Source organism: Colossoma macropomum, unplaced genomic scaffold (genome assembly GCF_904425465.1).
Source record: "Colossoma macropomum unplaced genomic scaffold, Colossoma_macropomum, whole genome shotgun sequence".
In the NCBI taxonomy this organism is placed as follows: domain Eukaryota; kingdom Metazoa; phylum Chordata; class Actinopteri; order Characiformes; family Serrasalmidae; genus Colossoma; species Colossoma macropomum.
The window spans coordinates 2,692,760-2,709,177 of record NW_023494806.1 but is presented as its reverse complement, the minus strand read 5'-3'; the positions used below and the strand labels follow the sequence as shown (position 1 = coordinate 2,709,177).

At 40.0% G+C, this 16,418-nt stretch overlaps 1 protein-coding gene across 1 annotated transcript in view; it reads left to right on the top strand.

The window, feature by feature from the left end:
• LOC118827411 (protein HIRA) overlaps nt 1–10,373 on the top strand; it is a 35,651-nt gene extending 25,278 nt beyond the window's left edge. Inside the window, exons 22-25 of the mRNA XM_036598764.1 lie at nt 1,921–2,043; nt 3,778–3,941; nt 6,420–6,508; nt 8,059–10,373. Of these exons, the coding sequence (XP_036454657.1) occupies nt 1,921–2,043; nt 3,778–3,941; nt 6,420–6,508; nt 8,059–8,175 (493 nt within the window). The 3' untranslated portion in view covers nt 8,176–10,373. The remainder of the gene's footprint in view (nt 1–1,920; nt 2,044–3,777; nt 3,942–6,419; nt 6,509–8,058) is intronic.
• Nucleotides 10,374–16,418: the final 6,045 nt, after the last annotated feature.

Here is a 16,418-nt window from a genome sequence, read left to right as displayed (position 1 = left end):
TTATAAAGTGTAATGCACATTTTTTTGCAGCACTTATGGTCAGTAGTTTGCTGGCTGATGGTAACTGGGCTTATTTGGTGCACCACTGTTTTACGCTATGTTCACATTACAAGCCTCGTTGCTCAAATCCGATTTTTTGCTCAAATCCGATCTCTCTGACAGGATGGTTCACACTCGTTTAGGTCAGTGATTCAAATCTGTCATTAATGTGACAAACCGGCATCCTGAAATGACCCTCATGAGCTCATCCTACTCAGTAACGTCACGTGAATGAATCACGTTCATCATCAGCACAAACTAACGAGCAGAACGAGCTTCGCTGAGAAGATCATTAACTCTGATCAGCTCTCAGCTTCATTATTAGAGCGAGACGAAGGAGAAAAAAGGTGAGATGAGCTGCTTTTCCACCGTTTACAGGCTTTAACGTCTGTTCGGCGCTGCTGCCATGGTAACGCTGAATGATGGCACACGCATAGAGGAATTAAAGCACATGAATTCCGATCTGAACGTCACATTAAAGTCGCATGGCCACGAATTAGATACGTATCCGATCTAAGACCACATATGAAAGTGGCTCAGGTCGGATTTAAAAAGATCAGATTTGTGTGTCCACACAGCTCTGAAAGCATCAGATCTGAGTCACATTAGGACATAAAATCTGATTTGTGCCACTTCAGCCTGGTAATGTGAACGCAGCCTTAGTGGCCTCTCTTTAGTGATGAATTGCATGCTGGTTTTAAAGTGAATTCTGGTGCGATGTCCGGTTGTATTGTATTGTAAATTTTATTGCAACCTAACATGATAAACCCAGTAAAACTGGACTACAAAACACCCCACCACCAAAGTAAAACTAACAAGCTTAAATCATTCTTGTAAACTTAAAGCTGCACTATGTTAGATTTATTTAAGATTTTTAAAACTGAAAAATAAACTATGGTGAGCGTGTACTGCTGTCGGTTGTCCCTGTAAAGCCTGAAATAATCATTTAAAAGTCAGAGGCGTCAGGTTGGGAGTTTTTCACACCACGTTGTACGTCTTTACGTATTAACGTCACACGCACAGACTCAAAAGAAGGTCCGGCTGGATGTTTAGGTCTCAAATGATCTCAAAATCAACATTATACCGATGAAGATATGGTGACTATAGTAGATAATTCACTCACATCCTCAAAAGTCGTGTCCTTCACCAAGTTTAGACTGAGTTATCTTTGAATTCTCTTTCAAGGGGTCCAAAGCACAATTGCATGTTGCATGCAATTACACATTTCCACCAGAGAGGTCTCCAAATCTCCCAAAACGTAGTTTTGTAGCTTTAACAAAACCACATTTTAGGCCGTGAAAATATACCTGTGCTACATTTTGATTCAAGACTGATATAAAAGAAGAAGCTTCACAGAAACAGTATGTTTATTATTGGCCACTCTGCCTTTTGTGGCCTTAATATATGTGATTTTACTAGGGTTGAAACTAACGATGACTTCTTTAATAAATTAAAGAATCAGCTGTTTAATCAACTGTTCTGCCTTTGGTTCCTCTCCTTTTGCCGCCACCATCAAAATTATCGCCCCCTACGCTTACTGTAGTGTACTACAGTCTGTCAAAGTGACTGTGTGGATCATATGAACATTATAGAGCTTTTTAAATGAAACAGTAGAAGCCATATCGCCCCCTACACTTCCTGTAGTGTATTACAGTCTGTCAGAGTGACTGTGTGGATCATATGAACATTATAGAGGCTTTTTAAACGAAACAGTAGAAGCCATATCGCCCCCTACACTTCCTGTAGTGTATTACAGTCTGTCAGAATGACTGCGTGGATCACACACAGATAATATTTGCAGGTTTTTTCCATTATAATGCTGTATGTTCACACTCTCTCTCTCTCTCTCTCTCTCTCTCTCTCTCTCTCTCTCTCTCTCAGGAATCTGATAGTAGATAAGCAGGATGCTCTAGTGCAGTGTGCGGACTTCAGGAACTGCGTCTCTTCCCAGGAGGCACTGGGCTCCACAGGGCCACTGGCTGCTACGCAGGGGCGGAGTCTGAGGTAGGATTTTTGTGATTGGCTAACAGCCTGCCAAGGACTTTACAAATAGTAGATTCTATACTAATTGTAAGAACTGAAGGCTGATTTATATTTCTGCATACATATTTGTGTAAAGACACAGTTTTTGTGGGGGTTTTGTGGCTAATTATAAATTGTAATTATACACTCTACTCCAAAATCTGCCTTGCATGAATCTATGGTGCTGTGCTCTGATTGGTTGAGCAGATCCAGTAGCTCTGGCCTGGGACAGGACCCAGAACAGAGCTAAAAAAAAAAAAAATACAGCATGGGAAAAACATTCTTATCCAAATATTTTTTGCTGCTTTTATCACTTCTTGCTCTTCCATCTTCAGTGGGAGTTAGACAGGCATTTCTAGCATTCTCAAATCATCATCTTTGCATTCTGGTTCACTGAATGCGGCACTGCCCTCTAGTGCACACTAATGTTGCGTGCACTTGTGTTAGTGTGCGTGTAGGCTGAACATCTGGATAGATTTGCAGGAGCAGAAGTATAATTGGGTTTGGATTTACCTGCATTCACTCCAGTCGGAAAGCTCTAAGCTGTTCATTGAAGCAGCTGAGGGCCAGGTGCACACTGGCAGCCTCTGAAAAATCTCAAACTGCATCTCTACTTAGTAAGTTTTCATTTTGTACATTTTTTTTTTAATCTGCAGTTGCCCTTGCTGTCAAAGGGGACCTCTGGGAAATCTAAATAGCCTTTTTTGCCTTATTAGTTCATATTCATAATCATATTAAAGGGGAATTCCACTGTATTCCACTGTGTTATGTAGTATTTCAAAATTCCCACATAATTCAGTGGTTCAGATGTAAACGGAGTGATTCACAGTGGTTTGGCATGAAGTGTTTGTTTGTAGAGATGTCTTTACAGTGGTGATGATGGGAACCAGGGGCCGCCATGACTACGACTCAAATACAACCACTTTTATTTACTACTGTTTTAATTAATTTGCCATTTTATTTACTACTATTTTAATTAATTTTATTAAGTCATCTCACTATATTGGCACTATATTGAGATAAATGTACTTAATAAAATGACCTAAAATAAGTAAATATAGAAATAAGATAAATAGTCTTATAATAAGTGCCATCGCAAAATGGGAAATATTAGATATATCAGCTAGATTTAAGATCATTTTACTTGACAAGAACTAAGTAAATTATATTTATATAGCACTTTTAAAACCAAAGTGGTTTACAGTAAAACAGGTTATATGTTAATGTCTGTTAAGTTTCAAATAAAACGTAGATAAATAAAAAAATGAATCTTTTTGAAGCTTCGTATAGGCAGTGCTGTTTGCTTTGTGCTAAAATACTACTGGAATATTTTATCCCATTTTTAATTTTTAATTTGATTTAATTGAGTGATTTTTCTCTTTTAAATATTGTTTTAATGATGTTTTTAATTTCTGTTCGCCTTTACTTTTTAAAATCACTCTGTATTTTCTCATTTGTAAAGCACTTTGAATGACAGCAGTCTATGAAAGGTGATACATAAATAAACTTGCCTTTCCTGGAATCCCATGGGGCACTGTCAGGAATGAGCATTGTCATAGAAGTGGATTTTTCCCACTCTTTGTTTGTGTGATCTTTGATATTTATGGTCTGATTGAAGGTCTTGCACTAACCGTCACGATTCACCACTGTTTTTATTGTATGTTTCGTGGCTGCTTTAATAAATATTCCCCCTCCCTCCCTCTCTACCTCCCCCAGTGCGAGCCGGCTGGCGTCCCGTCTGTCCTCCGCCCCCCACCACCTGCAGCAGGGGATGACCCTGGCCTTCCTGGAGCAGCAGCTCTCCTCCGCACTCATCCTGCGCTCCACCGCTGAGTATCGCCACTGGCTGCTCATCTACACTCGCTTCATCGTCAACGAGGGTGAGAGACACTAGTTTGCTTTAACTAAAGACACAAATCCACTGTGTGAGTTTGGACCTGCTTTACACAACGCTGATAAATATCACACCAAAGCTGGATTATTGTGGAGAAAATTAATTCTGTGTATTTTATAAAAAAAAAAACATTAAAATTCAAACATTTTACGTGCTGCTTCTGTTTTTACACAGTTCCACTTATGAGGATTAATACTTTTTAGCAGTACTGTGATGGATCTTTTTATAGCAGTACTAAAGCTCAGTACTAAGCTTTTTAAAGGGTCCATGTCCAACATTTGTCTTGTGTTTTATTTTTCTCTTTGACATTTATGTAAGGATCAAAACTAGGGCTGGGCGATAAAACAATAACAATAATAATCGCGATATAACTTTACATAAGAAATGTTCGCTAAATGTTCGATATAATAGAGCGTTCTCACACTTCCCATTGTAGCGACAGCCCTGGTGGCGTTTCTACTGCAAGAAAAGTGACACTACTCTGCTGTCGCCACAAGAGGGCGCACTTCTGTGTTTTTCAATATAATTGGAGAGGGAGGGGGGGCGACGGGTAAAAATAGTCACCAAATATACTTCAGCAACGTCTGAAACATGGAGTTATACATTCCCTGTTTGAGTGGAGCGACCGGCGATCTGTTCTCCTGTGACCGAGTGTGAGTGACGAGGTCAGTGGTGTAACTATACTGTCCTACAGTGAACTCACCTTTCCTTACATCCTAACCAGCTTTAGCAGCGTTAAATCACGTCTGCTCCGCACAACTACAGCGTGTTCATATTTTAGTGTTAGTGCATTCCCAAGCAACGAAAGTGAAAGAAAGAAGTGGGTTGATGTAAATTACAGCCCTGATTTAAGTGAAAGTAAACTGAGGATGCTGTATGTGTGACGTTGGAGAGCGGGAGAACACTAGCTTCCCACACTAGCTGCTTTTAGCAGCTCACTAATTCACACAGCATGACGAATAGATGTTACTGTAGATCAAACAAGACAAAAAAGTACTGATTTCAGTTTAGACGTACCTTAAAGGAGGGTTCTGTTTGTCTGGTGCGGTTCTTCCATCCCTCAAACTACTATGATAGAATAGAGAAACCCAGTCGTCTGCTAGCTGGTGTCTGAATACTGTGATATGCTCTGACATGGATGTGGTAGGAGTGATGGCAGTGAGGCGGTGTGATCCATCACTGACGTACCGAGCCAGATAACGTTTGCTGTTTCGTATTAAGCTGACGACGCTGAGAAACTAAACAGTTTAGCACTGTTGTTGGCCACTTGTTTAGCATTTGTAACAGGACAGCCGAGTGCACGTCACCAGACAGCTAAAACAATCTGTTTTCTTTCTTAACTTATGAACATTACAAAAATTTCCGCTGTGCTTTTCCAGCTGGTAAAAACAGCCAATCAGGAACTTTCTCCCACTCTCCCATAACAGATCTGTGAATTGTTCCACTGTTTGGGGAGTGTTTATCATGTTCTGAGCATAAAGGATCATTTAAAACAGCAATTAACCACCCAGGAGAAAAAAATCAGCCTTCAAACTTGAAAGAAATAATGATTTGACCTTTATGACAATAAGTATCGATATCGACTGACATTTTTTATCGTGATAACATTTTTGGCAATATCGCCCAGCTCTAATCAAAACTAGTCATGACCCATTTTCTCTTTATCCCTGACAATTAAACAGGCTGTTTTCGTTACTGCACCTTGAAGGCTGATGTATGTAAATGAGCTCTGTTCTGATTGGCTGCTCTGTACTGTGCCTTATTCACAAAGCAGTCCAGGCTGAAACACTCCTTATAACTTCGGTGTGAATGGGTGGGGCTAAAACGCTGTAGGCTGAATAAGCAGATATATATAAATTGTCGATGTCCCCAAAAAAAGTATCTCAATTTTTCTTTTGCAGTCTTTAGTTTTCTGCATAATTTGCTCAGCAGCTCTCCTTTACATTGTGTTAAATTTCATGATGATCAGACCAATAGAAATGCTCCAAAATTGCTTGAGTAAAAGTATCTTAACTTTAACTTACATTGAAAGTAAAGAAAGTTTTTGCCTTCTCCTGTAAAGTTATCATTTTGGAGACACTTGTTTTTCTTTGGACAGGGGCGAAATGCATTGGTTTTCATGACATCATGAATGAGTTTTTATGCAGATTAGTTTCCCTGTAAGGACTGGGGAGCAGACGATGTGTTATGAAACTTTCACTGTGTACATGCAACTCTAAATTAAATTTCAAACTGTTAAATAAAAAAGTAAAGAAAATTCAGTTTTCTGTGATATGGCCCTTTAAGCAGGAAACCCAATGTTATGTAGGGACTCTAAAGATCTGTGAAGCTACGAATGTAACTGTGTAACTCTGAATGAACATGCTTGTTGATTGTATAAACTGTGTTTGCGTGTGTTCACTGGCTGCTCGTGGGGGATAAGGAGGACGATCACTCACTGGGGGGTGTCTGTGTATGTTTGTAGGATATGAACAGCGTTTACGGGAGTTGTGTAAGGATTTGCTGGGACCAGTACACAAATCCAGCAGCAGCTCCTGGGAGCCCACAGTGCTGGTGAGTCTGACACTTTCTGTTAATGTCAGTTAAAGCGAAAGTTTAGTGAGAAATCAAATTTACAGTTTTCCACACGCTTAAACCATAAAACCATGAACGCTCAGAGAACCCTTTGCCTGATTAAAGGGTCCTTTGCATCATCAAAGCGTTCTTTAGGTTGATGGAGAACGTGTTGTATACGGTTCTATTCAGAACTTTTTTGGAAAGGGTTCTATATAGCACCAAAAAGGATTCTTTTATCATTACAAGCTTGACATCATAACTATAAAAGAACCCATTTTGGTGCTATATAGAGGCATTTTTCCAAAGGTTCAGTATAGAACCATCTACAGCACATTCTCCATCAATCTGAAGAATGATTTAATCATGCAGAGAGTTCTTTGTGTGTTCATGGTTCTATATGGAGCCATTTCCTTTACTAAAGAACCCTTAAAGAACCATCATTTTTAAGCGTGCACTTACCCTGAGTGTAGTCGATAAGCCGGGACATGCTTGGCGTCTCCATGCTCATTGGTGGGGTGTTAGCTTACATTACATGTTAACTACATTAGACTCATTGATTCCGTGCACAGAAGGTTGCATAGAAATTATTGTGCATGCAACTCAACATGCAACTAGTTTCGATGTGTAAAGCCAGCTTTATTGAAAAGAATTTTAATGTTAAAAATTACATGAATTTTTTACGTTTTAATGCCTCAGTTTTTTTTTTTTTTAATGTAGGCTATGGAAACAGAAATTGGTAATATTTTATGAATTTCAACAAAAAATGCTTTCTTTAGTACCTGAAACGTTGCAAAAACCTACACTGGCAGTAGCAGAAACCACATGTCCACAAGCCTAAGGGGACTTAATAACTCCTTCATTTCAATGTAAACAAAGTCATTCAGAGTGGTTTTTTGCAAAACTGTGTTTGGTGTGAAACGCTCTGTTCTAGAGAAACTTACTGAGTCAGAATTGTTCACACTGGTGGTGATAGGAACCAGACGTCTGAAAAGTTTAATGCCCCTAAAAGCTCCCTAACAGAAAGCTGTTACACAAAATGGTTATGAATACACCAGCTGATGCCCAAGACATTGTTTACAGTAGTTTTGGCCTAAAATGTCTTATTAATCTGTTTATTTTAATCCATTCATGGCGAAGGGGAACATGCAGGACAAAATAGTCCCCCAAAAACGTATTCCTTTCAGATTTTCCACTATTTTACCATCACAAACATTACATATAAAAGCTCAGAAGACCTGTGTAGGTTCACTGGTGGTTTTGTATAGTAAATAAAATGTCTATATTAATGTTGTAGTCATGGCGACCCCTGGTTCCTATCACCACCACTGTAAAGACATCTGAGTCTGTATGTCTCTCTACAACAGAGCATTTCACATCAAACTACTCTGAATGGCTTTGTTTACATTTTAACCATTTAATTATGTAGACATTTTGAAAAATTGGTGGAGTTCCCCTTTCTTATTGTTTACGACAGTTTTAGTCTCTAGTAAAGATGCCACAAGCACTAATATTTTGTGCCTCATTTCTCTTTTCTCTCTGTCCTGTAGGGTCTGAGGAAGAGAGATGTCTTAGCGGAGGTTTTGCCTGTGATTGGTCAGAATCTGCGCTTTCAGAGGCTCTTCACCGAGTACCAGGACCAGCTGGAGATAGTCCGCCTCAAATAGCACTTTTGACCCCATCGTGCCCTTTTGACCCCCCTGTCCCGGTCATCATTAACAGTCTGCCTTAGGCCTCAATATGCAGAGACAGTAAACTTCCATGATCCTCACTGAGGACCCTGACTCTGTCTGTGTAACAGACGAAAGAACTCTAACGAGAACAGACACTAGTGCTGATATTTTTAAATAATGAATTTGGTAAATAACAATAATGAGATAAGCGTGTAAATGTGGCGCCGGTGGAAAACGCTGGAGTCTCCTGCTGACGAAGAGAGGATTCAGTGTTCGTTTGAGTGGTGCTTCTTTTTCATCCCTCCATCCATTTCTCTCTTCGTTTTGCTTTCATTTCCGCGTGGCCAAGACTCATCTCCAGAAACCAATACTGAATCGTTGGAGCCGATGTTCGCATCTGTGGAACCGATAATGAATCAGAGGAGCTGACACTGAATCATACTGAATCTGGCTCAGTGCTACTGAATCAGTGGAGCAGATTCTGAAACATTTTGAATCATACCGAGTTGGTATTAATCATACTCAATCAGTGGAGCCAGTACTGAATCAGTGGAGGCGAAACAGAATCATACTGAATCAGTATGAATCACATTCATATGCTGAATTCTACTGAATCAGTCACACTAATGGTAATCATGCTGAATCAATGGAGAATACACTGAATGAGTATGATTAAGTGGAACCCCTACTGATTCGATAGGATTCAGTGGAATATGGAATCAGTGGAGATGATACTGAATCAGTATGTATTATACTCAATGTTGAATCGTACTGAATCAGCCGTATACTGAGCCAACAGAATCTGTATGATTCGGTGGAGCTGATACTGATTCTGTGCTGAATCACTGAAGCCAACACTGAATCATACTGAATCTGTATGAATCACACTCGCTCAGTTGAACACATACTGAATCCTCCTGAAACAATGGAAGGAATACTGAATATCAGTATGATTTGGTGGAGTCAATATAACTGTAGAGCGGATGTCGATTCAGGAGGATTCAGTAAGGCCGATGTTAGATCACCGTAGCCGTAACTGAAATAATGGAGTCATTACTGAATCATACTGAGTCAGTATGAATCAAACTCACTCAGTGGAGCTGACACTGGATCCATGGAGCTGACGCCGAATCTTGTTGAATCAGCAGTGGAAGCAAAACTGAATCCTGCTGAATCAGTGGAGGGAATACTGAATATTGGTATGATTCGGTAGAGACGATACTGACTCAGCAGGATTCTGTGGAGTTGATACATTTGTGGGGCTGATACTGATTCAGTGTAGTTGATGCTAAATCAGTGTTGCTGGTACTGATGCAGTGGAACTGAGTAGAAGCTACACTGAATCAGTGGACTAAACACTGAATCTGTATGATTCAGAGGAGTTGATACTGATTCAGTAAGATTCAGTGGAGCTGATGCCAAATCGCTGTAGCTGGTATTGAATCAAGTGGAGGCGACACTGAATCGTAACTGAATCATGCTTAGTCTGTGGAGCTGAATTTGAATCAGTAGACCATGATACTGATTCAGTATGATCAAATGCCTGGTTCTGCGAGGGTCTCTCTCTCCCTCTCTCTCTCTCTCTCTCCCTCTCTCTCTCCCTCTCTCGGATCTATGAAGCCATCATTTTTGGATCAGGCCCAAGCCTGGCACAGCGGCCATTTTACAGCTGGGAACGGACATTTTGTATCTGTAACGGTGTCCCTGTGAAGCGAAGGATGAGCTGAGTAGTGAGAGGAGGAGAGGAGCGGGGGGGCTGGAGTCATGGTGTGGTGTGTGAATATTCACCCCCTCTCCTCCCTGCTGTCCGGACAGACACCTGTGAGTTACCTGTATTTGTAAATGTTTGTAAACACTTTTTTCTTTGTGTTTTTTTTCTATAAAATGAAGCAGCGAAGGGTGAAATATTAACTTAGAGAAAAAAAAATAAAGAACTGACCAACTCTAAAGGCTCTCTCGCTCTGTAGTACGTAAATATATTTTTACTATTCTTATTATAAATCTTATTTTTAGTATTAACCCCCCCCAATCTTAGTTAGGGCCAGTTCTATTGAGTGGTAGAGATGAGCTGCATTTTGAAAATTTTAAAACAAAGAAAAATTATGACAAGTAAAAAGGAGAGATATTCACAATTCTGCACCGTTTCTAGGTCACTACTCAAACTGAAGCAGATTTGTGACACTGTGACCATGTTAAAGGGGAATTCCACCAATTTTTTTTTTAATTTCTGAACAATTCAGTCCTTGAGATGTAAGCAGAGTCATTCAGAGTGGTTTGATGTGAAATTGTTCATTGAAGAGAAACTTACAGACCAACATTTCTTTACAGCTGGTGGTGATGGGAACCCAGGGGTCGCCATGACTACAACATAGTAGCCATTGTACCATCCAAAACCACCAGTGAACCTACACGTGTCTTCAGAGTTTATATGGAATGTTGATGATGGTAAAATAGTGGAAAATCTGAAACAGTAAGTTTTCTTTGAGGATTATTTTGCCTCACGGCGCCCTGCATGTATCCCTCCACTATGAACGGTTTAAAATAAATGGATTTAAATACGTTTTAAGCCAAAACTATCACAAAACTATTATAAGGTAACGTGTCAGACATCAGGCAGCATCTGTCTAACCACTTGATGTCATCATTTTCTGTGAGGGAGCTTCTAGAGGCATTAAACACTTCAGACGTCTGGTTCCTATGACCACCACTGTGAACAATTCTGACTCAGTAAGTTTCTCTACAACAGAGCATTTCACATCAGACTACTATGAATGAATGTTTACATCTTAACCTATTAATTATAACCCAATTTCCAAAAAAGTTGGGACGCTGTGCAGAATGTAAATAAAAATAGGATGCATGATGTGCAAATCATGTAAACCATATTTTTAAAGGAAAATACTACAAAGACAACATATCAAATGTTGAAACTGAGACATTTTATTGTTTTTTGATAAATATTTGCCAATTTTGACTTTGATGCCAACAACACATTCCAAAAAAGTTGGGACGGGAGCCTGTTTACCACTGTGGTTCATCACCTTTTAACAACACTCTGTAAGCGTTTGGGAACTGAGGAGACACTGCTGTAGTTTAGAAAGTGAAATATTTTCCACTCTTGTCTGATACAGGATTTCAGCTGCTCATCAGTTCAGGGTCTCCTTTGTCGTATTTTTCATTTCATAACGCGCCAAATGTTTTCAGTGGTGACAGGTCTGGACTGCAGGCAGGTCAGTTTAGCACCTGACTCTTTTAATACGGAGCAATGCTGCTGTAATACATGCAGAAAGTGGTTTTACATCGTCTTGCTGAAATAATCAAGGCCTTCCCTGAAAAAGACGTCGTCTGGATGGCAGCACATGTTGTCAAAACATGTACATATCGTTCAGCATCAATGGTGCCTGCACAGATGCACAGGTCACCCATGCGCCCCTTATACCATCATGTATACTGGCTTTTGAACTGTGCACTGATAACAAGCTGAGTGGTCTTTACCCCGGAGGACACAGTGTCCATGATTTCCAAAAAGAATTTCAAATGTTGATTCGCTGGACCACAGGACACTTTTCCACTTCGGCTCAGTCCATTTTAAATGAGCTCGGGCCCAGAGAAGGCGGCAGCGTTTCTGGATCCTGTTTATATTTGGTTTCTTCTTTGCGTTTTAGAGTTTTAACTTGCATTTGTGGTTGCAGACAAACTGTGTTCACAAATGAAAAGCAAAAGTTCTTTGCTATTTTACGTTGAGAAACATTCTTGGATTGCTGCACTATTTGATGGTGCAGTCTTTCACAGAGTGGTGAACCCTCCTCATCTTTACTTCTGAAAGACTCCGCCTCTCTGAGATGCTCTTTTTGTACTCAATCATGTTAATGACCTGTTACCAATTAACCACCAAGTGTTTCCCTCAGCATTACCCAATTTTACCAGCCTTTTGTTGCGCCCGTCCCAACTTTTTTTGGAACGTGTTGTTCCCCCAATACTAAGACATTCTGAAATTCACATTCAAATTTCAAAGATTCCGCTTTTCACTGACGTTGTTATCCTGATAATAGAATATGTAATTATAAAGTGTTTGTATTAAATTACAGAAGAATGCAAAATAGCATTTTCACAAGTGCTCTCAGACTTTTGGACCCCACTGTATATCTGCCAGTTCAACCTACAGCAGTTTAGCTCCGCCCATTCACACTGAAGCTATAAGGAGTGTTTCAGTCTGGACTGCTTTTGGAATGAGGCACAGTACAGGACAGCCAATCAGGACAGAGCTAGTTAACGTATAAGTCGTAAAGTCACAGAGACAAAAACAGCCGGATTAATTCTGCAGGATAAAGAGAAAATGATTAATTATGACTGAATTAATTTTGACTGTTTTTTGGCACATAAATCTGCAAAACAACAGAAATGTGAACTCTTTAAAAATAAATAAATAAATAAATAAAAGGTTCTTCAAGGGTTCTTTAGTAAACACAATGGTCATGGTTCTATTGTAAACATTCAAAGAACCATTTGTATGCTTAAATAGCTCTGCATGGTGAAATGGTGCTTCAGATTGATGGAGAATGTGTTGTGTATGGTTCTATATAGACCCTTTTTGTAAAGGGTTCTAAACAGCACCAAAAAGCGTTCTACAATAGTTACAATACCAAGCTTGTAATAACAGAAGAACCCCTTTTGGTGCTTTAAAAACATATGCAACACATTTTCCATTAATCTGAAGAACCATTTCATGATGCAAAGAACTCTTTAATTTTGCAAAAGGTTCTTTGAGTGCTCATGGTTCTGTATAGAACCACTGTCTTTACCAAAGAACCCTTGAAGAACCATCTTAAAAGATAAGGCCCTTTTAAACTAGTTTCTTTGTGCTGCCACTAGATGGCAGTGTAGCACTGTTTTTTGTGGTGTATTTTTATTTGTTTTGTTGCTCTTTTCACTGTAAGAGGTGAATCCTTGTTTTTAAGACTGAGTTACTCAGATTTGACTTACTGATATGTCTGTGTTTATGCTGAATGTTGAGTGGCAGGAGTCGAATTAATCATCATTGATAATCGTGCCAGAAACAAATGTGAGATTAGATAAATCCCTGTCTGGTTTAAGATTGTCAATAACATTAAAAACACTGCTTTTTTTCCTTAGACCTCTCTGACAAACCTCACCATCTGCCCAAGAGCATCATTTTTTTTGTTTTTCTTGTTGACTGGCCTATTTTCACCCTCAGAAATCATCGTTACACAAGCCGCATAAATGGCCTGGCTATTTTCCTTTGGCTGCTTTGTTTCACACAGAAAAGCAAAAGGATACAGATTGATGATTAAAGAGCCCATATCGGACATTTTCCTAATATTTTTAGCTCCACTTACATTTTTTGTGTGTTTTACACCAAAGTGAGCCCTAGTCCATGTTTGTGTGACCACTCTTTATCTCGCAGAATTAAACAGACTGTTTTTGTTACTGTGCCTTTAAGATTGATATATGTAAATGACCCCTGTTGTGATTGACTGTTGTGCATCACTCAAAAAGCAAAAGCAGTCCAGGCTGAAACACTCCTTATAACTTCAACTTGGGTGGGCGGGGCCAAACTGCTGAAGGCTATATAGGCTGATGCGTGTCAATGTGTTGGTTTTTGTGACATCACAAATTCAGAAAGGGATGTTTGGCAGGTTATTTATATATATATATATATATATATATATATATATATATATATATATGGTTTACACGCAATGTAAAAAACAGGCATTTTATATAAATTCATATTTTTTTATATATATACACACACACACATATTGGACTAAAGTGATTAAATTCTGTGGATGTACACCTTAGATAAAGTTCTAGCTGTAAACAATTGATTTACCATTGACTTATTATTTACTCCATAATGTTTATACTTTAATTCACAATCAGATTATGATTTTTTGCTGCTTTGTTAAAAATTAGCAGTGCCATGTGGGACCAAATAACTACATGTATTATGATAATACGTTTAAGCCTTATGGTTTGATAAATTATTAGGGTATTTGAATTATAAATAAAGATTCTGATCGGTTCAGTTCATGTGAGGTGGCTGTGTACGGTGAAAAAATGGGGAAACAAATAATTGAACAAATATATAAAGTAGCTCAATATTGGAAGCTTTTCACTCTGATGTGGCGTTCAGTGTGTAAACCTGCAGTCTTTTACAGGAAGAAGAGTCAGTATTGATCCACTCAGCATTGACGGCTTCAAACAGCTCAAAAACACTGCCGAGCTCATTTGTGTTTAATGTGAGACCAAATATTCTCTACAGGGTTTAAATCTGGACTCTGACCAGCCAGAACCATCAGTAAGAACCGTTAGATTTTGGGCTCAGCCCTTTTTGGTCCAGGAGTGAATGTATAAACTGTAAATACTGCATAAATTCTGTCCTGACTGCAGGCTTTTAAACCTGCAGCCTGGAGCTGTGCTCTCTCAGAGCAGAGTGCAGGGTTTAGGGCTCGGTTTGGGACGCGCCCGCAGGCCGACACCTCGGAGCCTCAGCGTCTCCGGCAGGAACAGCTGAGCTTCAGTTAATGAGCTCAATCACCACAGGACCAACTCCTCCCTCGCTCGCTCGCTCGCTCACTCAGTCAGTCACTTCGTGCTATAAAAGACCATCTTTTAAATCCTTTTGTTCTTTTCTAAATGCAGTTTAAATACAGTACTGTTCTTTCTTTTATCTTTTCTTTCTTTTTTCACTTGTTCTATCTCTCTCAGTAATCCTTCTCTCTCTTTTTCATTCTCTCTTTTCTCTACCTCTCACTGTGTTTTCTGTTTTAATATATTCCCCCTTCTCTCTTTTCTCCCTTTTTTCCTTTTTTCCACTTTTTTCTTTACCTCACACTGTCTCTCAGTGATCCTTCTCTCTCTCTCTCTCTCTCTCTCTCTCTTTCTTCATTTTCTCTTTTTCATTCTCTCCACTTTTTCATTCTCTCTCTCCACTTTTTTACTCTCTTTCATTTTTCTGCTGTATTTTTACTTCTTACTGTCTTTTCTGTTTTTTTTCTCTCCCTCTTTTCTTTTTTTTACTTTTACTTTCTCTTGATCTCTCTTTCATTCCATCACTCCCTCCTACTGTCTCTTGTCCACTTTTGTGTCTCTCTTGCTCTTTTTTCATTTTTCCTCTCTCCTGATCTTTTTCTAACTCCTGTCTCTCACTGTCTTGTTTCCTTTCTCCCTCACTCTCTCACCCTTCTCTTTTCTCCTCTCACTGCTTTTTCGTTATCATTCTCTCTTTTCTCTTTCTCTAACTCTGTTCTCTTTTATTTCTCTCTCATTCTTTACTCCCTTTGTCAACGCTGTCTCCCACTTCTCACCCTTATTTCTCATTAACCCCCCCCATCTCTCTCTCTCTCTCTCTCGCTCTCTCTCTCTCTCTCTCTCTCTCCCTCTCTCTCCCTCTCTCTCCCTCCCTCTCCCTCCCCCTCCCTCCCCCTCCCTCCAGGTGTTGTCCCTCTGGTGTAGTGAGTCTTTGTGTTTGATCTGATGGTGTTAAACTCTTTCTGCTCTGCTGCTCAGTCAGTGTGCGAGTGCTGGTTAGATAAACGCCTGCGTCCTCACAGCTGAGACTCCATCAGTGCTGCTGGATTCTTTAATGCTTCATCACGCAGGTGAGAAAACGCCTGCATATGAACAGCCTTGAGGCAGACGCTGATTAGAGAGGATTTAAGTTGAGGTGCTGAAACTTTAGAACTTGTGTGTGATACAGAACCAGCGATGTCAGAATCACGAACAGTCAGTTCTTTCAAACGGGTTCTTTTAAACAGACTGGATGAACCTACTTGAACCTGTTTTGTATCTGCACATTGACATCTGTGTTACAGGCTGAGACCACACCCACCTGCACTGTCCTACACCAGACCACACCCACCTGCACTGTCCTACACCAGACCACACCCACCTGCACTGTCCTATGCCAGACCACACCCTTCACTGTCCTACACCAGACCACACCCACCTGCACTGTCCTACATCAGACCACACCCTTCACTGTCCTACACCAGACCACACCCACCTGCACTGTCCTACACCAGACCACACCCACCTGCACTGTCCTATGCCAGACCACACCCACCTGCACTGTCCTACACTAGACCACACCCACCTGCACTGTCCTACATCAGACCACACCCTTCACTGTCCTACACCTGACCACACTCACCTGCATTGTGCTACACCAGACCACACACACCTGCACTGTCCTATGCCAGACCACACCCTTC